Here is a 27790-nt window from a genome sequence, read left to right as displayed (position 1 = left end):
TGGAGGTCTCCACCTCGACATATATGCGGTGAGAACGCGCCTCCTGTCTCAGTGCTTGACAGGCCGGCAAGCTATTAGGATCCATCTGCAAGTCCGCCAACGGACCGCTGTTGCTCTTGCCGTCACGTACGATCGTCCTCTTCATCTTTCTTCTCGAGAACCCGCTTTAGCTTCCCTCAGGTGACGGCGATCAGCGCGAAAGACTGGTCCCAGTAAGTAGTTACGGACACGCAGCAACAGTCACACGGTGGTGCCGGCCGAGTCCCGGAAGTACAAAGGAACCATCGACGAGGAGTCGCACGGCGAGGAGAAAGACAGGCAAGTAGAATCGGTCGATCAGAGACCCTCCGAGGGAACCAGCTCAGATCTGGCGCCATGACGCCTTGGACACGTCCGATTGAGAATAGGGCCTGTCACTGAAAGAGTGCGCGGCGACCGCGCGTGTCTCGGAATGACAGTAGGCTGGCGCCGGGACTGAAGGTCACGAGGATGCAACTGACCGCATAACCCGGCAGGTTAATCGGCAGAACGCTCAGCACCAAGTCCCCCGAGACACCCAAGTGCCTTCTGTGATTCTCTCGCGCGGTGATCGGTGTGCGTGAGAACGTTTCTGGTGAATCCGAAAGTGGAACGGATTTTGCTCTCGCCGACCGCTCTCTGGTAAGTACCTCCCGATCGCACCGTCGCGAGCACGTCCCTCGATTCCTGAAATCCGCTGAGAAGTCGCGAGGTCTTCGAGCTCCACGGATAGTTGGATAGCCTTGTGACGGAGGAGGGAAGAAAGCGAAACTGGATCGCGTGGATCACGACTGTGATCGAGGCCGGTTGCCCAGTTCCGGCGGAGCAGCGACACTAGGGCGGCGCAACCAGCCAGGGACCAGGAAGTTTCTGGTAGCGGAGAACGTATGGTTGCGTAAGTTCAGGAAGAAGCTGGCATTGCGAGATAAGCGACGAAGAAAGAGACTTCTCTCGCGGAAGAAGCCGGAGCTGCGCGGAGGCGAATAGAGGCGGATAACCGAAGAGTTACGGTGAGACCGTTCCGGAAGAAGAAATAAGGAAGATTCGCGAGAGAAGAGAAAGTTGCTGAAATCGAGTGACACGAAAGAAGAAGAAGAAGAAGAAGGAAATCGCTGAAGAAAGAGAAAGAGAGAGAGAAAGAAGAGCAATAGAAGCTCCTAGTTTCATCCCAAGAGAAGACAAGGACTCAGTGAGGAGAAGTGACGATGCTATCGGCGATCTGATTATTCTTCTTACAACGAAGGCCGATAGTAGTTGATCCGATCAAGGGCGACCTTGAAGAAGATGGTCACGAGGGCGCTGCTGCTACTCTCGCTGGTCCTCCTCGGTGCCTTCAACGCCCCCGGCATCGAGAGACCTCATGTCCGACACCTGGCGATGGCCGGTAACGCCTGCAGCGCCTGCAGGATGCACGAGGAGATCCGCGCGTTGAGTCTGGAGGTCATCAAGGAGCAGATCCTGAACAAGCTCGGCTTGAAGCAGGCGCCCAACATAACGGGCCGGGCCCTGCCGAGGATCCCGCCAATCTCGAAGCTGATGGACATGTACGGGATGCAGGCCGATCAACCGCCCGAGCCTGAGTCTGGTATCATGCATCACGAGGAGATCGACGAGTACGCCGCGAAGACGGAGAGCGTCGTTGCCTTGGCGCAACCTCGTAAGTATCTCCTTCCGTTTCCACTCTTTGCTACATATTGTCAAGCGATGCAGTTCAATTTCATGGTCTTACGGTGACTTGAAACTTCCCGCGTTCTGTCAGGCATTAGACTTTCACTTATTTCTCTATGAGGGGACAGCTAATGATTAATAAACGTTTAACAATTCTTTAAAAAAGTATCAATTTATCATATCCTATTTTGTTATAGAGAATAATTAATACATATCCAACAATGTTAAGTATTATAAAGTACGTATTAATTCTCGGCATATGTATTAAATCAGACCGAATTGTTATGTCACAACTTGATATCTCTGGAAAAGAAAAGGATATTTTCTGATCAAATAATACTACTAAATGGCTTATAAGAGCCTATGCATAGTTATCGTAATGCAATATCGAATAATTCACTCAACGCAATATCATCAATATCGTTTAAACAGATATATTTCAATATTTCAATATTTCAATATTATAAAACGAAACCAAATACTTCGGTCCCAATATTGGCTTCTTTTCCTGTGGCGATAATCGTTACGACAAGTCAAGCAAATATTTACATTCACAAAAGACAAATCGCTGTTAGCAATAATAAAAGGCAGATCGACATTCACGCACAAGTCGCTTGTTATACGCGAAAAGTCATACATAGATGGTCATAAATACCGAGTAAGCCAAGATCATATAAACACATGTTACAAGTTATAACTCAAGAAAATTACAATATGAATAGCAGAATAAATTAGAAACCCCACCATATCTATGTACGTAAATAGGTCTTCCGGCCTCCAAAATCATCAAATCGAACGCTGCATATTCCTCCTCCGCGAGATGTTACAAAGCGAAGTGTACCATTTAGTAGTATTATTTGATTATATATATATATATTATGCAGAACCTCCTTTTATTAGATATTTTGTTATTCATACTTCCTATTTAAACTGTTGCATAATCACAGCGTATGCCCTAAACTATCTGAGCTTTATAAACTCCATGTACCACCCAGGATGTTTTGTTAATTTATTTCACATGAGCAGCGTAGGAAAGACTGTATGAAAGATTCAATTGCATAAATAGAATTTTTGATATCAGCCAACGAATTCTTTTAGTCCATTGACTTTTTTATAATTCCTCGAGGACTTTTACGCCCTGTAATTTATATAGAATTCTACTCAACGCAGCTGATTTTGAATTTGCTCTCGTTGCATTTATATTCGGATATTTTTAATTTCGTACAATTTTCTACGTTCCATAACACGCTTTGTATACCAAAAAGTTTTGTTTCCGTTAATTAAATAAATAAATAAGTAAATATATTAGCAGTTAAAATTTATATATTTCAATTCGATTAATAGAATACTTCGTTTCTGTATAAAATTAACCCGCCAGGTTCAAACATATTAGTTACTGGTTTATCAGTAGTGGTACAAAAGTTTACAAGGTATAACGTTAAAAATCATTGAAATGAAAAACTTGAAACATATAAATACAGAATATATACGCGGTCACGAGCCTGGTGACGAGCGGAAAAACGTATCGAAAGAATAATAATGTCCGGCGCGAAATACAAACACGAGTCGGAGATTTTTTCTTGCGAATTCTCAATCCTGATTCGTAATCTTTGCTTGCTAAACTGAACCTTGCTCGAAATGCTTCAATCTGAATTAATTAAATCAATTATTCGAACATACTAAAGCCGGTAATTATAATCTTAATCTTAATCAAATCTTATATATAATCTTATATTCAAGATCGTCTTAAGTTAGACGCTTTGTAGCCGAATGAAACAATCCGTAGAGTATCTGAAGATGAACTTGAGATGATCTTAAATATAAGATCTGACTGTTAATACCGTCCGCGGTGAGCACATTAAGCATCCTTAATATGAAATTATTAGTCCGGCCGAGAGCCGAATCAGAATTTGTTCGTTTTTCGCAGCAACATTGTTATCCTCTCGGTAGGATTTTCCGCCCGTTCGTCGGAAAACTGACTGTCTGTTTACGCATCTGTTTCAATAATAACAAGACGTCCGCTGTTATTCGCGAGCATGTTCCTGTTAGTAAAAAATATCGCTCTGTACGATGCATGTGTGTAACAAATGCGCCGGTACACGGAGGTTACGTGCGGTGCGTCGTACCGCAAAAGAGGTTTGATTTTTCGCTCGACGAATTATCAAGTGCATTATGCGTTGAATTACTGGTCATCTTTCTACTTTGCGCCGGTTGGTTCGATATGCCGCTGCAAAAACCAGCCGCGTATCTTGGCGGGTGGTAACGTTATCCCAAAGATCATGCCAGCACCACGGTTTGCTCAGAATTAATTACCGCGAGTGGTAATATTTCATACACGACACCGATCATGTTTTCCTTGGCAACGTCAAGTAAATTAACCTCACCGGCTCTCGGGCGATCCGCCCGGCGTGACTCGCGTTATGTACACGCTCGCATGCAACATTGTGCGCGCGCTGAATTGCATCGTATCATCGCCGCTGATGAGCACCTTGTAACTTAATAGTGCCGAAGTAACAATTATATAACTTGCTCTTATACCCCGACATCCATTGCCGTTAACTCCACGATTTATTCGACGAGCGAGCGAGCGAGCGCCGCGATCCCCGCGTCCGCGGCTGTGCGCGTTTACTAAGGTAAACGATCTGGGCGCAGATCTCGGCGAAACGGAGCGGAAGTTCGGGAGTGAATTCGGAGATCTTCCCTCCTGCTCCTTTCTCTCGTGATTCTACACGCGACAGCCCCGCGGATAAACGAGTCGAGACGCATCCGTTTCGGCGTATTTTTATCCCGCGTAAGTGCCCCGTTGTTTGAAATTTCCGATTTTAAATTCGCTCGTGAATACGGAGACGAATATACCCGTGAGAGGGCGCGAAGGCACGACGAAAAGAGGGAGAGGAATGGAAAATAAAATGTCCCGTGAATTATTCGCGATCCCCTCCCTTCACCCTGCAATTTGCGCCTCACCTGTTCTCGGTGTGCCCGGTGCACGCGCTAAACGAACTCTTCGGAGTGCGGTTCTAGACTTCCTTCGATCCTTCGTGCGCCTTCTAACAGTTTCGATTTGAAATTCGATCCCACCCTGTGGCTTCAAGAGCATTCTCGCAAGGCGATAATGGGCCTTATCGACGCTGCTGGGCGCAGGCCCCCTATGTAACACCTTATACTGGGTGTCTTAGCGCTTGAGCATCGTCCCTCGGAACTTTTCCAAGGAAGCATCGCGATTTGCCCTCGCGAGACAACGATAACTGATTATTGCTCGCTAACGCGGTTATCGTATGTTCGCCGACAAGTATCGCAACGAACAATTCCGACGTCGAGTCCTCATCGAAAACACACTTGCGCTCACTCGTCCCGCCGCCGCTCGAAGAATAGGCTCACGGTTGCGATTTTCATCGTGATCGTCGCGCGTCATGCGATTTATAGATTCCCCATAATTGAAATTGCTGGCCACGATTTCTCGGTAATCGAGATTCACGTAATGGAAAAATTATGCGTCCGCGAAATGTTTTCCAACGCGGTACATCGCGAGTTGACCGCGCCGTCGGAGAAATTCGAGCTGCACGACGGCCGCGAGGAGGTTTCCGACAAGGCCGTGTGTCTCCGTGGACACCCTGTATGCACGCTGTGTATAATATACACTTGTTAAGCAGAAGAGAGAAGAAGATCCAAACGATCCGCCGCCGCACGAGTCCCTCGGGCGAAACTGTCTTCGAGCCACTTACCGCTAAGCACGTAATAGTGGCGGTAGGACCGCAACCTGTTATTAAGGCCCCCGTGTTCGCGAAAAAAAAGAGAGGAAAAAAAAGAGAAAAACGAGATCAACGACCTGCTTAGGTGGGAGAGCTCGATGGCGAGAAACCGATCGGGTGCGCTAAGGCGGCCGGTGCCGCGGCGCTCTTTCCGACGAATTTGAATTTTATAGGCGTAATTTCACGTCCCGCGCGCACGTTTAGCCCGAGAGAGAGAGAGAGAGAGAGAGAGACGCGCGATCGCCGTTTGACAGAGTTCAGTCGCGCGCACCGACCATATTGTCGGAAGATTATCGCGGCTCGCGTGATTACGGACACTTTGGCCATTCCCTATAAGCGCGTCGACTTATTATTATCTGTATCGTGCCAATTATGCCTCTATTCTCCGGTAGTGCGATCGGTAGGCGCGTGAGAGAAAGAGAATGTGTGTGAGAGAGAGAAAGGAGAGGCTGAAGTTCCTGCGGCGAACTCTCGCATTATGCTTCGTCGTTGCGTCGGGTGGGTCGCTAATTATGGATGTTGCTTGTAACCGCGACGGAGCGTTACTCGCACGGTTTACGTTAAGAGTAAACCATGAGAATAGCTCGGTTATCAATCGCGAGCGAATGCTACATCGTCGGAGATTAAAATGTACGCTCTCCACGATGCGGTCGTTTTCTCTTTCGTTATGCACCCGCGGCATCGATGAAACGTACCGAGGAGAGTATTAAATAAAATAAAAGAAAAAAAGTTTGAAAAATACTTTCGAGTTGCTCAGCGTTTATTTCTAAAATATACGTATCGGCCGTGCGATTTGTCCGGGCACACGTTTATTCGTAAACAGTTTCGCATGTCGTTCTGAATTTCAAATTCTTCCTCACGCGTCACGAGAGATCTCTCGCGTTCCGCTCCTCACAATGTAACGAGCAATACCAGCTGGTGTGCTTCCTAAATTGATCTCGCTGTTGCAGCACCAGTCGAAAATAAGTCTGCATATATTTAGCATCGCGTAGATAACGAGTGGCGTTGGGTGCACGAAAGTTCGAACGATACACCACGATACATGTTGAAAGTTATCGGTGAGATTAATAGCCGGAACGATTTATTGGAAATAAACATATGTAAGTGATATCTAGTGCGGTGCGCGCTCAACTTGCGGCGTAGTGCGTGTGTCGGGAAATTACACCGTAACGCATCAGACGTGATATCAAATGGTGATCGAAGCGCCAAATTCTACGAGTAGAGAATAGTATCAAAATTGCTAAATAAAGAATGAGCAACCAGTATCAAGCTCACTGTCGGGTTATCACGGCCGACCTCTTCCAACGTCTCTCTCGTCCAACGTTTCGTCCCCAGATGCAGGGTGATCTTTGAAAATCTCTCCGTGCGAATTTTCTTTCTCCACTCCGCCTTTACCAGTATAAGGCTTCCGTCCCTCTTCAACGGAGTTTGCATCTTATTTTCGAAATCTATTTGAGTATTTTCTAAATTTCTCTCTCTCTCCCTCTCTCTCTCTCTCTCTCTCTCTCTCTCTCTCTCTCTCTTTCTCTTTCTATATATATATATATTTTTTTCTTTTTTTATTCATTTTATTATTACACACAAATACAACATAATATAAGAAAAATAAAATTGGTGAGAATGTATAAACTACTGGAGAAATTGAGAGAGAATCATTTTTGGCTATCCAAATAAATCTTTTTGCTATCACTATAACAATTTGCTCATGCAATGTCAGCAAAAAATTTTTCTTCGTGCGCATATCATCGTATTTATGTTACTCCTTAATCCTCGATTTTTGCATCTCCATTGATTTTTCTGCATTTACACATCATTTTCTTATTTATGTGCGTTGCATTGCAGTCGCCGCTCGGCTCACTTTTCTTCTCACTTTACTCGTAATCTTTCCCCTCTCTTATCTTTGCTACCTTTTGACCGTTCTTTATCCGTGACGTATTTTTTGCTCGCGTTTATCTTCTACATTGCAACGCCACTTTTTTTCCTCGTTTTCGTGCCGAAGCGTATACTTACTTTGCCTCGTGCATCCCTCATTAGTCGTATTATCGTCGGCTACGCGATCTCGCTTGCATTCCGCTCGATCATCGATCGCAACTCGTTTTTCTTTCCTCTAGTGACACCTCTTTCTTCTTCGCCGGGCCGTTTTCCTCGATTTTCATGTGTATCGTCCGTTCTGTATGTCTCCTTCGGCAGAACGATGGTGGTTTTCTGCCCGACGTCTACGAGAAAAATCGAACGATCTAAATCGTCTCCCACAAGTCACATTCGACTAACAAATACACGTGAATACTCTACGAACGGTTCAACGATTAGCCGTGCGAATTGAAAAAGAGTGCGGTGTGAAAAATATTCTCGCAAGTGACGATCGCGACAATCTTGTAGAATCTGTCGTGCACTTATAATTACAGAGCTTATCCCGTCGTCTCAGATATCATACACTTTTTGCGAACCGTATATTATATAAGACGTTAGAAACTGATCTAAGAAGTAACCCATTTATTTCGACGTTGCAGTCCCGATAATTCCCAAGTTTTAAATAACTACAGATTGCGTGGAGGACGTTGCGGCACATCGCGGTCTATCGGCGCGTGAATTTCGCGACAAGATTTACACTTGTCGTTAATTTGAAGCGGGTATTATTTTAACAAGCGTCTATTAATTTGTAATTTAATTTAATTTGTAATTTTTCAGTTACTCGCAATTATCACGGTAACTTGTTCAACCGACTGTTAAAAAGACGCGAGACAAAACGGGTTGAAAAATCTCAACGGAGAAGAAGCATTCGCCTTGGTTTTCTATAGTGGTGTAATAAATTTATCTGTCAACGACAAGCTTCTCCCAGCGCCCAATTCGCAACGATCGATTCGATATTAGAACTCCATATGACACGACACGCATGACGGGACCTGAAAATTCATTATGATAAAGACCGCCAGTCTCTTTGTAGTCACCGCCGCGTAACCTCGAACTCTCGACGTTGGCCAAAATGATTCCTGTAGGAAATATACCGTGCACGTTCCGTCCTGATAGTCGCTGCATTGCTTGCGATTGATTAATCGCCTTTTAAATTTCTTTTTCGCGTGTATCGCCGTCGTATATAGAGACGATACGATAAGGCACTAATTAGATGCATAAAAATGTTCAGCGAAAAACAAACACACATCGCATTCTGCGTTTGGATGAGAAGTGGCTCAACATCGCAATTAAACAATTATGGATTAAAACCAATTGCTCTTTTTTTCGAGAGATGAAGCAGAGATGAGATTTCCCAGATAGATTCTCTCTCCGCGTTCGAGAGAATGGTTTCGCGCTTCTTCTCCGTCGAATCCGCCGAAAAGAATTTTCGAAGCTCATAAGACATGAGTGTTCTCAACGAGTGCACTTAATGCACTCGACGTACAGCCGCGTGAAATCGAATTTCATTTGACTGCAATATGAGAATCGCGTTCGATGCGACGAGACACCGCGAAAGATATCGATATGTGTCGTGCGAATTAAAAAATCATACACAGAAAAAAGGAATTATCTGTTTATATAACTGAAATTTCGTTAGATTTAGTTTTTAGCTGTGGGAATTAAAAACTAAATACAGTGACAAAAGGAATGAGCAAAATTAACGAAATTTCAGTTGTATTCTATAAATAGCTACTTTTTATATGTGGGAGCTGGCTTTTAGTTGTGAGAGCTAATTTTCTTTTCCCATACTCAACTCGATAATATCTTTTCGAAACATTCAAACATGCCAAGTGCTGTACTTGCATTTTCCACGCATAATCGAATATTCACGGACTTTTTCGCGTAAGAGTTGTAATATAATCAAAAGACTCGCGTTCACCGAGGTTGTTTTGAAAAGATTTTTCTCCACTTCTGCTGGAAACGCAATTACCATGAGAAAAACGAGGCTTAATTCATTAATTGAGAGCGCAACGTTGCGCATGTATCTGAAACAAAGGAATGAAGGAATCATCTCTCGATATTCATTCATCAATATCCCCGAAGAATACGAAGATAGAAGCCGGGACTTCGTAGACTCAATAAGTTCGAAACGGAGACCGGTCTCTCTCTCTCTCTCTCTCTCTCCCTCTTTCTCATTCTCGCCGGAATTAAAAACCTTAAATATAGATCTGTCAAATACTAGGCTAGGCGTGATCGCGAACACTCACAAACGTATACGTGTGCGAACGACGAACCGGCCTCCATCCGCAACGAAGGTCACGGCCGGTGCACAGCCTAGGTCAGGCCCATCGCCCATTATCGCGTTAAAGCTGTCTGTAGGTGACTGGCGGCTATTAGGACCGCATTATGTTGGGACGGAGCCTAGTTCATGACGTAGCGCCCAGAGCTACTCTAGGACGGCAATTTACTCTGGTCAGCTGGAGCAATGATTGCTCAAAGCGGTGGAGCGAGCACAAACTCGAAAGGGCGAATGCATATAGCGGAGGATAATTAGAAAAGTACATGTGTACATTTCCTTAATATATTCTTCCTGTAATAACGCGGAATGAAATTTGATTTCCGCCTTTCCGTCTTCTTCTTCTTCTTCTTCTTGATCGCGTCAAATCAAAGAGCGTTATCTAGCTTCGTCTAAGTTAAAATCTTTCCACGACTATATCGTTCCAGGATAGTATTTGTTTCGTCGAATCGATGCGGAGGTCTTTCCCTACATTTAATTCCGCGTACCTTATTCCTTTCATTGCGTCTGAGCCTTAAAGCTCCTGATACTTATTATACGTTATCGTCGCGATTTCTCACTCAAACTGATTTATTATCTAAATAGTAGTAGGAATTGATTAAATGCGAATGTAACAACGATGTCTGCCGACTCCTCGATAGCTTATAATTTTGGCAAAAAATTTCGTTTATCACAATTCGTTTATGAAAGGGGCAGTTCGTCATGCTTGTATCGCAATTATGAAGAAGATAATACGTATCTATTGATATTCTTATATTTATACACGTTCCGGATTGTCATCAACTCTCTACGCGGACTTAAAGTCAAACTTTTGACTTATGACTGCGATTATCGCGTATACAATAGCGATAGACCGTTACATAATAAGTTCGCCAGGTTTATCGATGACATTGTGTCTTCTATTTTTACTGTTATTGTTGTGTGGACTTATAATATAACACACGAATCGCAATGCAATTTGATAATTAATCGGGGACATGACTTTCTTGTAATTATTGAAATGATTATTGAAAATACCATTACGTCACTGACGCGATCACCGTGAATATTCTTTCATCGTCTTCCAATGATCCGTTGCTATCGCGAAATTTTTCCGCGAAATGTCGAAATTATCCACGTCGCATTGATTATAAAGTAATCATCCTTTCGGTGCACATTTTGTTTCTTTTTTCTATTTTTCTTTACATATAATCGTCGTTTTTCGGTGGAGCAGTGAGCGCAGACGATTATAAGCAGAACATCCGTAGAAATTGCGCGACTACGCTGAAAAAAGGATTAAGTAATAAATATTGAAATTTTGAGGATTAAAATTTTGTTCGTCCATATCCGAACCAAATTTGATTTGAGTCAACTAAATGGGTTTTCAGTGTACAGATGCAGAAAATTTAATAAACGTTTCGATTTTCTACAAATTTCTTGGTTAATGTGCAATCTACCGGACGACGGTCGGGAATTTGGATTAAATCCACATACGTAAACTCAGAAACAGACGCGGATTTTGCGGATAAACAGAGAATTACGTAGCAACGTCGTAGACGAACCTGTCCATTATTTTTTGCGCGGCTTTACCTTCTACCACAACAGTTCTGTCATTATACTCCACGGAGGGTCTCCTTTTCTCTCTCTTTCTCCCCACCTTTTTACTAATCTCGCGTATTAAACACTCCCGCGCGCACACTGTCCATCAACCGTCATTCTACATTGGTCTTAAATCAAAGCCGTCCCGACGAAATTAGTAAATCTGAAATGGATATGTATCCCGTGAATAATGATAGTCCGGATAGTGCCATTGCGGTCAGCATACTTGCAGACAGGCGCCATCCGTTTCCAGCGGTTCTCATTCGGCATTCGCGCTTCCGTTATATTTCACGCGCGGAACCACGTCAATGTCGATCGTGGTCTCTCAAAAAATTGTGTACTACCGATACGATCAGGATCCTTTATATATAAGCATAATCACAGAGCGATTAAAATGCTTTTTCCGTTGTACGCAAGCATTGTTCCGTATTTAGCATCCGAAATTGAAATTATACCTCGGCTTCAATTCTCGTTTTAGACAGTAATCATCAGAGCAATGGATCGACGAAACGACGCGATTCCGTTTTCTTACCGCTTTGCGGGCATCTACAATCGATCCGATAAATCGCACAAATTTGCTGGAATCAAAGGTAAATCAACGTCGTTGAGAAACACTGAAATAAGCGATCTATGAGTAACCCTTGCAGAGAGAAAACCAGTTTGTCGTGTTCCACGCGGATATTAAAAGTACAAATATCACCGACAAGTCGCACGGCGAGTGCATTTAAGGGCTACTATTGTTACGTAACAATTCGACGTGTATTATCGTCGCGTGTATGCCGGATATGCAACACCAGATTGGACTCCGTCGTTCGCAAATCACTCGGAAATCTATTCGCGGAATTTTTCCAAGTGTTGTCCTTCTGACGGCACATTCAAAACCATTGTCGTCAAAATATCGCGTTGGGATTAAATATACTGAGAAAAAAAAAATAGAATCAATGAAATTTTGCTTAAACGAACAACATTTTTTCAAGCACAACGTTTAGTCCACCGAACAAATTATATAGTTGCTTTAATGAGTTGTCAGTTGATTCAACGATTGCCATTTTGTCAGCAACTATATCAACGCAACATTTACTTTTGTATCAATTGTAATTTGTTCAGTGTACATATTTTTTTTTTAATAAGAGTGAGCGCCGATTTCGTCGATCCAATTGCTTCTTTTTCTCAATGTATAAAAACTGAATAAAAAAGTGGGAACTAAGTAGAAAAAATTTAGCGCAATCTATGACAAAACTTTCGTTCATTAAGTTTATTAATTTTGCTAGAAAAAGACAGGAAACTTATGACATTAGTTAATTCAACTTCTGAATACCTATTTCCAACGACAGGTCAATGTTGAGTCATGAATCGACAAGTGAAAAGAGTTACAACTCAAAGTTTTACGTATAGAGCAACGCCATTGTTCGTGCTCCTCTTCCAATTAAAAGAATTAACTTTTATCGGAAGATATCACTTATCTCTGGTCAGAAGAAGCATGCATTTAAGTTATTTGCCGAATTTTTCGACGACGAATTCGATACCTCCGCGGAATGACTTCCTCCGAGGGGGAGAGAGAGAGAGAGAGAGAGAGAGAGAGAAAGCTTCTCCTCTCCGTTATCCGATAAGATTTACTTCGATTTACACAAGAAGGTAATCGGACCGTGCAAGAGAAGAGAGAGGCGTTTCTATTTTTTTCCCGTCCTCTGGCGCAGAGCGCAGCCCTCGAAGAAAGAAGGGGTGTGCGGGTGTAGAAACGCACGCGATGCCGCGGGGCGCGTAGGCCTTTTCGGAGGAAAAAGCAAAAGCGGGTAGCGGGAGGGATCGGACGAGGGGTAGAAGAGAGAGAGAGAGAGAGAGAGAGAGAAAGCACGAGCGTAGAAGCGGGAGAGCGAACAAGTACGCGTGACCCAAATGCGAATTTTATCGAGTTACGCTGTTATACTGTCGAAGTGCAGTCGCAATTGCGGGCCGCCTGAGTCACGCGATGCAGATTACTCGGGGACGGCAGTTTTTACGTCCGGTTTCGCCCGATCGCGGCAGGCCCACGAAGGTGGCGATCCCACCTCTCGGAGAGGCGCGTGTTTTACGGGGTGTGTTGCGAGCGAGCGAGCCGAGCGAGCTCGTTCGCCTCCGCGCGCGCGCCACCGGAAAAACGATAAGTGCTTGTAGATAGGTGGAGCGCGGCGCGAGCCGCGCGCGCGCGACGTTTTATATGCACCGCGCGCACGGCGAATTAGAATGATCATCGATCGTGTACAACGCGATTCTCGATAATTATTTAACGCGCGCGTGAGCGCCGGCGCGATAAATCGCGCGCGGATTTGCCGTGAGAGTAAGACCTTTCGAGTGAGAGCGAATGGCCGACGCGAAATCGACACTGCCGGAAACGTTCCTTCTTCAGGAGACTTTTCGAGTCGAAATTTTGGTCTGATATTTGGACCTTTTATTCCGCGATATAGTAGGAATTAAAATAACAAAATAAATTCATTATATATACATTTCAATTCTAATAATGGAATAATATTATAATACAATTTTTATTTTGACCCTGATGGTGTCTTAAATTTCCGTTTTTGCTGTTTTAGTGTCAAATGAATTGTTGAAGGTGCGATACAAAAAATGTGGTTTCTGTAGAATTAAAGAGACAAGTTAAAAAGTGTCAGTACCGTAAAAGTTGATATGTTGTCTAAGTAGGCGCAAACTATCCTTAAGAGTGTCAAAGTAGCATCGAAATTTCTTTCTTTATTTTTATCTTTCTTTTTCTAACGGAACGACGCGCTCGGACTTTACTCGACGGTCCGAATTTGTGCGCTGTTGCGTCCCCATCGGACGCGAATGCGTTCTCTACGCGACAAATTCGCGAAGGGTCGTTCACCCCCGCGCCCTACGGGCTCAGGATCATTAGTGCAATTAGATATTCCCAAGTCAAAGTCAGAGGGCACGTTATCGAGCGGCTTTAGGCGCAACGAGACGGCACAGGGTGGGATGAGACGGGACGGAGATACGACATTGCGTTACAACATTAATTTCGGGGTTCAACGCTCCTGCCGAGTAGGTGTGCGTACAGACGTTTTCGTGTAGACACACGCAAAGCCCTCCTCACGGCTGCCCTCGGCTGTTTAGTCGAATTGGATGTGTGAGCCGGCGTCTCGCTCGCGAAAATGCCATTCCCTTCAACACTCCTCAATCTCGTGACATCCACGACGCGTGTCGTGCTTTTATCGATTTAATCGCAACGGGCGAACGCGCGTCGCGGGGAATTATATTAATTAAAAAGCGCGGAATGTGAATTATCAATGAGATCGTTTCACGCTTGATCCTTGACACACAATATTACCACTTTTTCGGATATCTGAGGGATCATGCACGGAAGAAAGTGCTTGAATCGATAGAATTTCCAACGCGTGATTGGAGTAAATCTTCTTGATTCAATAGCGATATCGTTGAAATTAATATTTTAATCATTGAAACGATACATAACACAATAGTTTTAATGAAAATTGAATCAAAAAGATTCACCCCAATTACGCTGCTGTTGGAAATTTTACTGATTCAGCGCTTTATTTCCGTATGCGTAATACTAAATGGTGATACATTGTAAGTAAAGCTCAAATTCCAGGTTTTCTCTGACATTTTAAATTTCCTTGATTTTTCCCGGTTTCCTATGGCGACCCTGAAATAGGAGCGAAGGAAATTTCTCGGTGAAAAATTTAGTCGACCCGCGTTCGAATTTTTATTCGGGAATCACGCGGGAGCAAAGAGGGTCGATTTGAAATTGCCGTATTCCCTGCGATTCCTACGCGAGTTGAGAATAACCGGTGATGATTCGCGTTTTCTTGAATGATCGAATTTTTCGGTCATTGTCTCAAGGCCGAAGTTACGCTACTTTTGCATCCTCGCGCGACGTCGCCCACCGCCGTCTACCCTTTCCGCTCTTTTCCTGTTGCTCGTCTTCTGGCTTGAAGGTCGGACAAGGGGAGGCGCCGTAACGACGTGCAAGCCACTACGTCGACATCGGCCGGGAAAAACGGAAAGAAAGAGCGGGAAAGATGGTGGCTTATTTTCGTCCAGACGAGGCTACAGACCGTCTGGCGCGAGAGCTTTCGTACTATATTTAAAGTCGCGGACAGAAACGAAGCGCCCTTCGCCAAAAAGTCGCGCGAGGATGACGCGCGTCTCCCTCGTAACATCGTTCAGTTCTCGATGACCGAGTTGACGAGCGGAGAAATCTTCTTAATTCGCTGACTTCCCGCAGAATTCGATTCATTCGGAGTACCGATAGTCTTCCAAATTTACCTGGTCGCGCTGTGAATTGTTCAATAAATTACCTCCAGTAACTGTAAACTTTTTTACTACATCACTTGTGTACTCAGGAAAAGGAAGATTTTCGGATAATTTTATCGAAACTTGCGATCAGAAAACACATTAATTTCATTTCCACGACCGTAATGCAATATCTGTCCATCTTTCCACAATTGAAAAACCCGGCAATTTCTCACGGTGGCGATTTCGACGGTTAACCGTGACTTCTCGAGAATCCGGCCGTTTCGAACGCACGTGACGAAACGCAGCGCGGATTCGCAGTGTCGGTGTGTCGCGCAGACACAAATAAATGCGCGTCGTTGAACGTGACAGTCGCGGCGACGGCGGCGGCGCGGGCAGCAGGGGTGGGAAAGGGTATATACGACAAAAAGAAGGAAGGGCGCGGGGTGAAAACAATAAAGCCAAAGCATTAAGTACACCGTGCTTCACAGCGCTTGAGATAAATATAGTTTTCGCGAACGGAGGTCACTCGCATTGCACGACACGGCGGAACAAACGTGGAAAGACTTTCTGGCCTCGGCTTATGTTTCACGAACGCCCTGCCGCGACGACGAATAAAATCGCGGTGTCTCGCTCTTATACAATAACATTAAATATACGCGGTCACGCCGGCTGAAGACAGCGCGATATGAGTGCGAAATACTTGAAAACATTTTAGGCGATTATATTGCAGCGAGTGCCAAAACATCGGCGCATATTACTTTTAATCAACCGCGATAACGTTAATGCCCTCTTTTTCCCGATATCTCTCTGAAATTTCATTTTTTGCGCTTGGGATTCCGTTCAGGATTCATGCGACGTATAAATTTCGGATTTATCGTCGGCGAATTGTTTGGCCTGTCATACCGCCACGGAACGACGGAATTTTTACGCCGCTGATCGGAAATATCGAGCGACGCACACATACAGATCTTCGATTAATCTACGCGATCTAGATGTGTTAAGCGCGCTGAACGAGACGTGCGACTGTGAGTGATTGGAACAGTGCTGACGTAGCGTCCTAGCCGCGTGCTGAATAAGAGCTCAAACACAATGAAGGAAAATAAAGAATTAAATGTAGGTAATTAAGAATAAGATATTAGGAATAAGCTGTAATTTCAAACACAATAAAAGGTAAAGATAGAAAGAGTAAGATGTGTACGAATGCCTTAGAACAAGATCGCCACCTTTATTACTTTCTAATGAACCTGTCCCGTCACTAATGACACTTTTATCACTTTCTTCATAATTATCGATTAATTTCAACCGACTTTCATTTACACGTTGATGATCATTCGACATTTTGAAGGTTAATTTTCACTCAACTATTAATCCCTATGAGCACACACGTTATAAGGAATAGAATTTCCCTTTATTGTGGATCGAAGCACGGCTGTCCGTATGTCGGAATTTAACTTCTAATTTCCCGTATTTAATTCCTTATTCCTTATTTCTTTCATTGTGTTGGAGCCCTAAGCGGGAAAGTGAGAGACGCAGGAGGTTCCCTCGAACGAGTGGAAAGCATGGAAAACAACGGTGATACCGGCTGCGGTGTCGTGGCCCCGCCTATAAATAAAGCGAAGAAATAATTGATACGGAACGACCTCCTACCATCCGACCGCGCCGATCGCGTCCTCCTCGTGCATGCGGGGGCCCATCCCCGCGCGCACTTTTCGCCACTATCTCGCGCCGATTCTTTCGCTGCTCTCCGTACGCTAACGTCGTCGTAAGGGTGGCGATGTTTAAAAATATCGCGCGTTCGCTTAGACGGTGATCAGACGTTTTCGGCGAGCCCCCCATCATCTGCCCCGGATGATTCGTCCTGTTTCGTTTCGGTCTCGTTCGTGCGTTTTCTTAAGCTGGCTCCGCGCGATGTGCGACACATGTAGACGAACCTTGGCAATTATTGTTATTATTATTAACACGTACACGGGAGAAGTTTGCCCTTAGAAAAGTAAAACAAAATATTCATATCAGCACAGAAAAAACTTATCCGTAATAGAAAGAATGCGATGTTGTTATACTGGACCATGCCGGAATTATGATATTAATTATGAAATTATTACGTGTGTTGTAATCTTTGGTGATATGTACACACAGAATATATTACTAAAGATTACAACACACATCATTATCACAATCATAATTCTGGTATCACAAAATTCCGTGGTAATTTTTACCACAATATTTTCTCCGGGTGTGAAGAAATAAAAGGTCGGAGGTGATCCTTCTATTATTTAAAGATACAATCCATTATCAATTATATTGATCACGTATGTTGGACGAATATAACATACGTGATAACACAACATACGTAATATATTATAACATAATATACACACATGATCGATATAATTGCCAATGTACATCCTACATTTACCACATTGTGTGGAGGCTTTATTTTAAATAGCACTCCGGCATTTTCTCGGTGAAATAAGCGGACACCGGCGACGATGACGGATCAATTCTCTAATATCAATTATACAACGACAGTACGACGTGGACGATAAAATAAAATATATACAAAGAGATTTGGCGGATCTCGCGTCAAATTGAGGACAGAAGTTAACGCGATCTTGACTTCACGCTTAATTGCCATCGCGATTTTCTCAACGAAGATCGGCGCCCGAGGCTGACGTAAGCCTCGGGAAAGTCAATGAGTCCGCAGCAAAATCCGCCGATAGCGTAATCAAAATCCGCGCGGCGTCGAATCGCGCGTTCGGCGACGGGGAATAAAGTGCATCACGGTCGTGCGACTGGAGGTATCGCCTTCCTTTCCTCGCGAGCCAGCGGAATGGCTGAAAAGGAGAAGGAAAAAAAGCGCCGATTGGGTTACCGCGCGCGCGCGCGAGCTCTTACTTTTTAACCAAATAAGCCCGGCAGATAATTGATCAACCCGTGACTCACGTCTCCCTACCTCGACGTCGACGAAACGACTGATATAGAAGCGAGCACTGGCCGTAGACGTGTAATGCACCGCAGCCGCGCGCGAAAGGTTTCGGTTGTCAAACTTTCTCTCGCGCTAACCTTCAGCCGCGCGCGCTTTCGGGCGGACACGTCCGTGCTCGTAAAATTGACATGATTACGCTTTAATAATTAGTCACCGCGAGGCGATCGCAGTGGGTAGACGTTCGCCGTGATGGGTAGAATATGTCTATAGACGGTAGAGAGACGGTAGATGTGAGTCCGCGTCAGACGGTCGTTGCAGAAGACGGGCCTGACACGGCTGACAGTGACAGTGACGGTGAATAAAGGCGAGACGAGGGTAGATCGGACCGAGGGGGCGGGCGGGATGGTAATCGAATTATTCGAATGCTCGAAAACGGAGAGTGCATTCGGCAAGGTTAATCGCAGCGCGCTGCTCTCTCTCTCTCTCTCTCTCTCTCATAAAACGTTAACGAAAGTAACCACGTTCCCCGGACGGGTAGCGTCATGCAATATCCGAGTCTGCGCGCATGTTAAATTGAGGAAAGTCAATGCCGCGGTGTGTCCTGTCCCTCGGCGCGGCTCTTCCCGTTCTTATATTCGCCGAGTATGTCGAACGAATAATGAAGGAGACCGACGGCATTCCGCGCGAGCGGCCACCGCTCTGTGTGTGTGTGTGTGTGTGTGTATGTCCTGTCACGAGTAAATAGATATCCGCCGGGATATGGAGAATACATATACGTATTTACGATCTGTCTCGTCTCGCTTCTCTTTAGCGTCACCCCGATAGGCCCGTTCGATTCGATATCGTTAATAAACGGACGTGACGACGGCCGGCGCGAAGAAATATTCGAGACCGCGAGCCCATTGGCTCTCATTAACCGCGCGAATACTCGCGGATGCGCCGTCCGTAGTTTCGATCGCGTTGCGATCAGCGCTGAATGAATAATTCGAGGCTGCGAATTCGTAGCTACCGAGTACGATGCGCTCTTTTTATCTTAGGGCAATCATTCTTACGCTTCTCGTTACTGATTCATTATTGACTGATTAATCGCTAAAATATTGAAGTGATTTTATGATCCAACCGGTAATGTAAGAAGACGAGGGTGTACCACTGCGCACGATAGTGGCGGAATGGTAGAGCTGATTTTATATTTTTACGTTTTAATATTTTCGCTCGAAAAATCAGGGCGAAACTCAAATACGGTACATTACAGTTACATCGCTGCTTGGCAACTAGTTATGCGATTTTTCATCTCGTAATTACCACGTCTTTTAACCTCCAGCGAACTTATTTATCCGGCCATTAGATCGTGGCGAGTTGCCAAAATCGTGCTACTACTTAATCGCACCACTTAAAGTATTTTTCAAGTGTTTATATCACACAGAAGGCACAATGCGTTCAAATTATCGTTGCTTTTAATTGCTCATTTATTTCATATAATTATCATTGGATCGTGCTTATATTCAATAATTGAAGAAAAACATGATAAAGTCAAGTTAGATGACTGATATGAATTGGGAGCAACTCTCCCCTATCAAGCTGCTGGGAGAAGTGATCGTTACATTACCGGTTAACCGCGACTTTAGACGCAAATTGATCACCTCGTGGTTATACACCCAGCTTCTACAAGAGATCACTCGGTACGGACCGATTTTCCCGACGCGGTCTCGTCCCGAGACCACCTATCGCGAGCTGAGTCGGAAAACGCTGGCCAAGTGGCGTGCATTCGTAAGTTTCACGGAAAACTTCTTGCGCGCGACAGTGCGAGGGAACCAGTCGAATACCAGGACGAGAGCTAGCCGGCTTAGAAGAAGACGTGCGCGGAGTCGCGTCGGGCTATCGATACGCGACCGATCGTTGATTGATCGATCGGGAGAAAAACGTCGCTCGCGTATAACGGTACGATTTGAGGTGGCTTTACCCTTCGTGGAAGCGGCCTCACCGCGAGCCGATGACCTGAATAGAGTCTCCTCCCGGCTCACCGTGTGTATAAATCTGCCTCCTGCCTGCCGCCGCTTCTGCGTGTGTGTTTCTTCTCCTTCTCTCTTTCTCTCTCTTTCTCTTTTTCCTTCGGTCCCCTCGCCGATCGATCGATCGATCGATCCGCGGATATTCAGGGTCGAGTTTAACGTCGGTCATATCGCGCACGTGCGTGCGTGCGTGCAGAGTGTGCGTGAGTGCGCTCGATCGACAAGAAACCCGATGACGACTTCGCCGAGCTCTCTTCCTGATTTATTGCCGATCCCCCCTCCTCTTCGGGCCACCCCTCGATCGCGAGAACAGCGCGAGGAAGCCCTGCGCGGGCGTTTGTGAAGCGTTTTTGCGCGAGCGCGACATCACCGGCGTATCGCCGGAAGATTTTCTAAGCCGAAGGGAGATCTCCTCTTATTTTGAAAACCGGCCACGTCGTACGTCTCCTAAGGTTTTGCCTTGCCGGTCGTTCCGCGGCTCGGTACAGCTCGCCGTGAAACTCCGTGGGTTTCTCTGGCGGAAGCTGGGAATAACTGACGGACGGAACAAAGCGATATCAATTAGCACTGTGGTATCGGGAAACGATAGGAGAGCTTTGCAAATTCGCAACTTCGCTGACATGGGATTAATTCGTCAACTTGTTCACTCTTTACGCGAAGCTGTCACGGGAGGGCAAAAGTGAAACGGATACATAGTGAGAAAACATTTTGTACTTGTGTTAAAAACGGTCCTTGTTAAAATTTTTCTGTTAAATTTCCAACCCGCTCATTCTTCACACCCGCACATGTCAATATTTTGAATTATGTCGGTATTTAACATATATCAGTATTAAAATAACATACTTTATACTTCAGTGTCGATTAACGTGTTAATTTTGCGTTAATTTTCGACATGATGTTTGTCTTGCTTTTTAACATATATTCACCTTGTGTGTCGACATTTAAAATTAACACAAAAATTTGAGTGACCGTTTGGGACATGTGAAATGTATTGGGTTTATCGCAAAATTGTTTACTACGTAAACAGAGTAGCAAAATTCATTTGTTGAAACGTACGTACAACGCGGAAATCCGTGACACAAACGCTCAAGGTGTTGCGCATCCGCGGGATCGCGATGCGTCAAGCCGTAAAGTCTTTACTCCACTCGAGGAAAAGGGGAATTGCGTGAGGAAAAACGGCGCGCGTTTTATCATTGGATATTTTTAATCGGAGGGAACGCACAACCCGACGGAAATAGTTTCTGCGTTATCAATGATTATACCTCCGATTTAAGCGCCGCCGAGCGGCTTCAAGGTAACATCGATACCGGAGATGCGTTCGCGATATCTGGTCGTTAGAGCTGAAAGGACGGCACGGATAATCGGCCAATGTTTTCGATTTGCCGGGGATATCCCGTCGATAACGTAACATCGGAGATTTCACGTCGTTAATGAAATTACGATCCTCGTGCGCGAGGCGCACTTCACGCGGCGCCGTTAAGTCGGAATGAGCGAATAAAAGCGAAAAGGAAAATCGAGAGACCGCAGAATGCCTCTCGATTCGAGCGCGGCCGGGAAAGTATCGCGATCTCGGCGGAGGAAGTATCGCGCGCTCTGATAAACTTATTTTAAAGAAGAAGGAAGCCTGTCGCGCGGTTCGTCCACACTTGCTTGTACGATCGCGTGTATAGTTAGTTCTCTCTCTCTCTCTCTCTCTCTCTCTCTCTCTCTCTCTCTCTCTCTCTCCACCCCACGTCATTCGTAAAAGAAAAATTCAAATCGCGCAAGATATCGCGACATTATGCCGTCGTTATAAGGCTGAATATCGTAGAATCGTATTAATCGTAGAAAGTCACGTATTATATATCGATTAGTTTCGTATATTCGCAATTTGCAACAGTGTTTCCTAACAGGCCGGCTTTATCGCTTCATGCTTTCGCCTCGCGTTATCGGCCAATTAGAAATAATTATTCACACAGGCACGTAGACCCACGCGTCGTCCTCCAGTGCGTTAGATTTCTCCCTCCCCCTCCCTTCTCTCTCTCTCTCTTTCTTTCTTCAATGTGATCGTTAATATATAATCCCCGGTTATAACGCGATAATCGACGCAATCGCGGTCGCATCGTTTCTTATGCAATTTATTTTGATGCGCAATTGCACGTGGTTTTTCGCGAACTCTCTCACAATCGCGATCGGTCGCGGGAACAAAATACAGGGATCTACAATTATACAGTAACTTTCGCTATTGCGAACTTGATCGCGTGAATATCGCGATAATTTTCCACACGTTACGATATTTCGAGGAACCGCGCGGCGCGCCGAAAATACTCGAATTTTATCTGGTAAATTGAAAAATGTAGTTATTTGCAATGCGATCTATATCTGTGTCTATCTGTATCTATATAGTGTGTTTGCTTCGGAAACGGTATCCGAGCCGGTTTTTACATGTTTTATTTTCGAGCGTATTGCGTATGATACGCAGATAGCATTCGGAGATTATAAGAGCGTGTTAAACATCGCAGCGAGATTTTATATTTAAAAGCAGCGTCGCGACACATATATTTATAGCAGATACCGCGATATTCTTTATCAAACCGTATAGTATCCGCTCGATATACGTAGTATTAGCTAATAAAAGTCTCTTCATTCACAAATAATATAGCCGCTACGATCTAGCCATGAGATATCGTGTATCTTGAAGATAAGACGAGATGCATCCACGTACGGATGTTCTCCCGATGAAACGACATTTATCACGCGCGTCCGCCATCGACGTGACTGTATATATCTTCTATTAGGAATTTTCCAACATAATTATATCGGCACATATCATATGTCGATGTATTTACTATAACACAAAGTAATCGCGATCAACTATGTGTGAAAATAAAAAGATCATGAGAAGCAGCTACACTCCGAAGAGTAAGTTATATTAAGAACGAAGATTATGCAATAGCGAATCTTGCTTTTCGCCGCGCGGGACGAAAGAAACGTCACTTAAGCACATGTTTCCTTTGTCGCGCGATTTTTCCTCAATTTACATCTAATAATATATAATTAATTATATTCTTCGAAAGCGCGGCTATACCACGTGCGATTCATCATAAATCTTTTAATCTTAATCTTCTCCGAGTAATTTCGTAATGTCACCGCTCGCACAGTGATTTTTCGGGTAATTAATGTGATTTACATCTAAACAGTGCATACACTACGTAATTTAACATGACGCTTTGTGAGCTTTCCGATTGTACACTCACCATTGCGCGTTGATATTCTGCGGTGTTCGGGTCTAAGCAAGTCGGTTGCATTTTATTTCACTTTGCTTCTCTTCATTACATTGTATTCACGATCGTGATGGTTTTAACGATTTAATAGAAAGTACGATAAATTCTCCGATACTTCGAGAACAAACTGGCAAGTCGTATATAAACAAACCGCTCCGCGTTCGACAACATCGAGGAAAAAGAAATCACTTCGTATCGCGGACGATTATACTTTGTCAATAAATGAGATTTTCGATTTGTGCGAATCTAACTTTTAATAGTAATAAATAAATGTATACATTGAATTAACGTTTTTCTCGAACCAAATGAAATCGTAATTCGTTACGTGTGAACATTTTCGAAATCTCCTCCCCCTTCTCCACGTTTTTATACATATCAAAATATGTAAATTTGGGATTTTTTTCTCCGCGAATTTGCGACGAATGTTAAATCTATCGATTCGATCAACTCGGAAAACTCGGAAATCACGCAAGATGATCTTCCGATTTGTTCGCTGGTGCGAGAAAAATGAACGATCTCTGTCAGCGATATTACGATTTACAATCGTGAACTCTTGCTGCTTTCAGATCAAAGGTTAAGGCACTGGAAGAACGGCAACCTAGACGTGTTATACTTCAAGTTCTCCGACAAAGTGGTGCAGCATCGTGTCACCAGGGCAGAATTATCCTTGTGGATATGGGGCACGAGTAAGGAAGGCGGGCAGCTTGGCGAGCCGCTCGGCTTGGAGAACACGAAGAATTACGAAGTGGTGACGATCACGTTGCAAAGGATCCTTCGTGGTGCGGGCGAGTCGGGTCAGCCGCAGCTAGGGCCAGCCTTTACCACGAAGCACCCTCGGCCGATCGGCCGCCGGGGTATTTGGGTAACGATCGAGCTCAGACGAATGGTGGCCGAGTGGTTCAAACATCCCAGGGATAATCTGGGAGTGGCGTTGAAGGTCATCGGCTCTGATGGCACTCATCGCAGAAATTCCTGGTTGGTCGAGACCAATCCCGGAGCGGAGCACGCGCCGTATCTCGAAGTACAGACGCAGGAGCTCGACTCGCGACGGGGCTCCAGGATCAAGCGGAACGTGGGATTGAATTGCGACGAGAGCAGCCAGGAGACCAGGTGTTGCCGGTACAAGCTGACGGTGGACTTCGAGAAGTTCGGCTGGGACTGGATAATCGCACCCAAAAAGTGAGAGCTTTTTCTCCCTCTCTCTCTCTTTCTCTCTCTCTGATTTCTGAGATTAAAACTTCTGACTCGACCGGGCAATTTAAGTTCAGGTTTTCCAATCATTTAAGAGGGTTATCCTCATAACAAGCATATTAATAAAATGTTTAACTACCGCGCAAATACAGTTTACACAGAGAAAATATTGTAGTAAAAATTATCAGAAAATTTTATGTTGGACCATGCCGGGATTATAACATTACGAAATTATGAAATTATTATCTAGTCTTTAGTGGTATGTACAATGAAATATGTCACTAAAGATTGCAACGGCCATCATAATTTCAATTATAATTCCGGTGTGGTTGAACAAATTACAAAATTTAGTGGTAATTTTAACTATAATATTTTCTCCGTGTATCTCTTGCATATTTTCCTTTTATTGCACTATAAAATTATTCGTTATGATAGATTTCTTTTTTCTCTCTTGCTTACTAGTATTATATTAATAATTAATTTGACTTTAAATTTGTCACTAGGCCATAATTGTGAAGACTTCAGTACTATTTATACTTTTCAAATTATGTATCAAATTTTCATCTTCATTTTTCTCAAAATGTATTCCACGTAGATTGAATCCTTGCATAACTATGGCCAATTCATAAACTTATCCTGTATCGTTCTTAAAGAGTTTGCCTTGATCAATAAACGCTTTTATCTATCTATCTCTTTGATCGATCACGGAAAAGCAGCCGATCGCGCTTTATCTCAAGCTCGCTTCGCCAATTTGTGTTGGCCTACGTCCTTATCGCACGTCTAAATTTTACTCGCTTGATACGAGAATCATGAATTGCGATTTTCCGAGTCGTGTTTGACGACTGGACAAGATGTTTCATGAAAAGCGGTAAAATAGTTCCCGCGAATTTTCGTGAATGCGCGTTACGCTTCGCGGGGGACGCTTAGCAAAATATTCCAGACGTGCGTCTTTTCGCGAGAGCGGTATTATTGCTCACGAGGCGATTAATGCACGGGTGGTTGAGCACGTACTCGTAAAGATTTTCCCGGCGGACGGGAAATGTTTGAACGAAACGCGGTCTTAACGGGGAAAACGTGGCTTTCACGTTGGCACGTAGAAACGTAGCTCTACGTCAACAATGTTAAACTGCGCACGTTCCATTTGTAAATATTTTCCGTTAAGCGACAACGACGCTCGTACAGATATATTTCGTGTACGGAATATTCTCTCGAAATCTGCGGACGATAACACTAAAGCGGGCAAATCGTAGTGTAAAATGGAAACCAGAAGCAATATTTAAGAAAACATTGGAAGCGAATCCAATGATGTTTCCACTTAGAATCGTACGTTTGCAACATTATGCTTCCAGCCGAAAGATGTCCCAACTAGAATCCATCATTGTAGGAAATCGGACTGGGATCTCAATTAGATCCCATGAGATTTTCTATGCGAGCGGTCGCTACAACCTTGACCGTCTCTCTCGTATTCTCGCTTTTTACGATCGGACTTTTCAGAATCGGCCTGATTAAAGAGATCAGCTTCGTGCGGGATCAGTCGTTAACGGCGAGCGTAGCAATAACGCGAATCAGTCGGCGAAGAGAGCGCACTAACGATCGGTCCCCGAAATCTTTGTGTCGCAGATACGATGCCAATTACTGCTCGGGCGACTGTCCGATGGCCTTTCTGCCGGCCTATCCGGTCACGCACATCGTCGGCTTGGCGGAACCGCCGAACAACACCGGTCCGTGCTGCGCACCCAGGAAGCTGTCCGAAATCACGATGCTGTACTTCGACAACGAGTACCAGATCGTGTTCTCGCGGTTGCCGGGCATGGTCGTTGAGCGTTGCGGATGTTCATAGTCCACCTTCGAGCCCGAAAGAATGAACCTGACGGGGACGACGCCGAGAGTGTCGCACGAAACGACATCTCGACGCACAGTGGTTTATTTACGAATTTTGCGGGACAATATTTATGAGGAAACAAAGTCGTGTTTATAATTTATGTAATATTGTTTATGTAAAAAAAAAACCATGTACAATAAAGGGAAACATTAAAACACTAAAATTTATTATGATCAATATTATACGTAGCTAATCAGAGTCGGAAGTGTCAAATCACTATGTGCCTCAAAAAATGACTATTGTATCAGGAGCATTAATGAAATTTAAAATCGCAACTCTTCAGCCGGTCAAACAGCTCTCTCCTACTAACGTGAAATTGTCTACTTGCAAAAGAAAGAATATATTTATTAAGTTCATGAAAAAAAGCACATTAAGCTACCATCAATTAGATCTACACGAATGATTTTATAAAATAAAACCATTCTCATGATATATAAAGGTGTACAAAAGTTTTATTGTTCTCACAAATTCATAACGTTATATAAAAAATATATAAAGAGAAACTAGCAAAGTGCTTCTATCTTTTCACTAAATTTAATAATAAAAATACAATTAAGATTATGAAATACATACCTGTCTGTAGACAGATATATATTTTAATCTTAATTTTATTTCGCTTAGTTATTAAATTTAGTGAAAAAATAGAGATATCTTGCCAATTTCTTTTCCGAATTTTTCTCTCATAAATAACTTTGTCCCGCTAGATTTGCAAATTGAACCACTATGCGACATGATGATCTCCCGCCGATCGGACCTCGAATCCCGACGATAGTCGTCGTGGTCCCTGTTAATCGTCGTCGTGTCCTCGGCGATTCCTCATCCGATAGACTAAAAGTGCCTTGTTCGGAAAACGAGTCGGAACGGAGAGTGGTGTTGGGTGACGTGGATCTCTCTTTGGAACCCGAATGAGGGGTGAACGCGAGAATGAGAGTGCGCGTGAATAGGTAGACGCTCCACTGGTAATTCACCAGGGAATCCTCGAAGACTGCGTGTGCTGGATGTCGAGGGAGTCGAGAAAAGAAGGAAAGAAGAAAGGAAGGACTCGCTCGCATCGTCAGCGAATGGC

The 27790-nt window shown here is 44.2% G+C and overlaps 2 protein-coding genes across 4 annotated transcripts in view; one reads left to right on the top strand and one right to left on the bottom strand.

Moving 5' to 3' along the window:
- Window positions 1-27790, bottom strand: part of LOC106743273 — a 54437-nt gene that overhangs the window by 10721 nt on the left and 15926 nt on the right. For 2 of the 3 annotated variants that reach the window (XM_014616946.1, XM_014616947.1), the window contains exon 2: window positions 7446-7651. The exons of the other annotated variant lie outside the window; for it this stretch is intronic. In XM_014616946.1, coding sequence (XP_014472432.1) covers window positions 7446-7459 — 14 coding nt within the window. In that variant the 5' untranslated portion in view covers window positions 7460-7651. The remainder of the gene's footprint in view (window positions 1-7445; window positions 7652-27790) is intronic. 3 annotated transcript variants of the gene reach the window in all.
- LOC106743274 (growth/differentiation factor 8) lies at window positions 15-27168 on the top strand. The gene is made up of 3 exons (XM_014616948.1): window positions 15-1675; window positions 24218-24830; window positions 26463-27168. Exons 1-3 carry the CDS (start codon window positions 1303-1305, stop codon window positions 26680-26682), a joined length of 1206 nt encoding a protein of 401 aa, XP_014472434.1. The 5' UTR covers window positions 15-1302; the 3' UTR covers window positions 26683-27168.

This window comes from Dinoponera quadriceps, unplaced genomic scaffold, assembly GCF_001313825.1.
Source record: "Dinoponera quadriceps isolate SergipeBrazil2010 unplaced genomic scaffold, ASM131382v1 scaffold616, whole genome shotgun sequence".
NCBI classification, from domain to species: Eukaryota; Metazoa; Arthropoda; class Insecta; order Hymenoptera; family Formicidae; genus Dinoponera; species Dinoponera quadriceps.
This window is presented reverse-complemented; position numbering and strand designations above follow the sequence as displayed.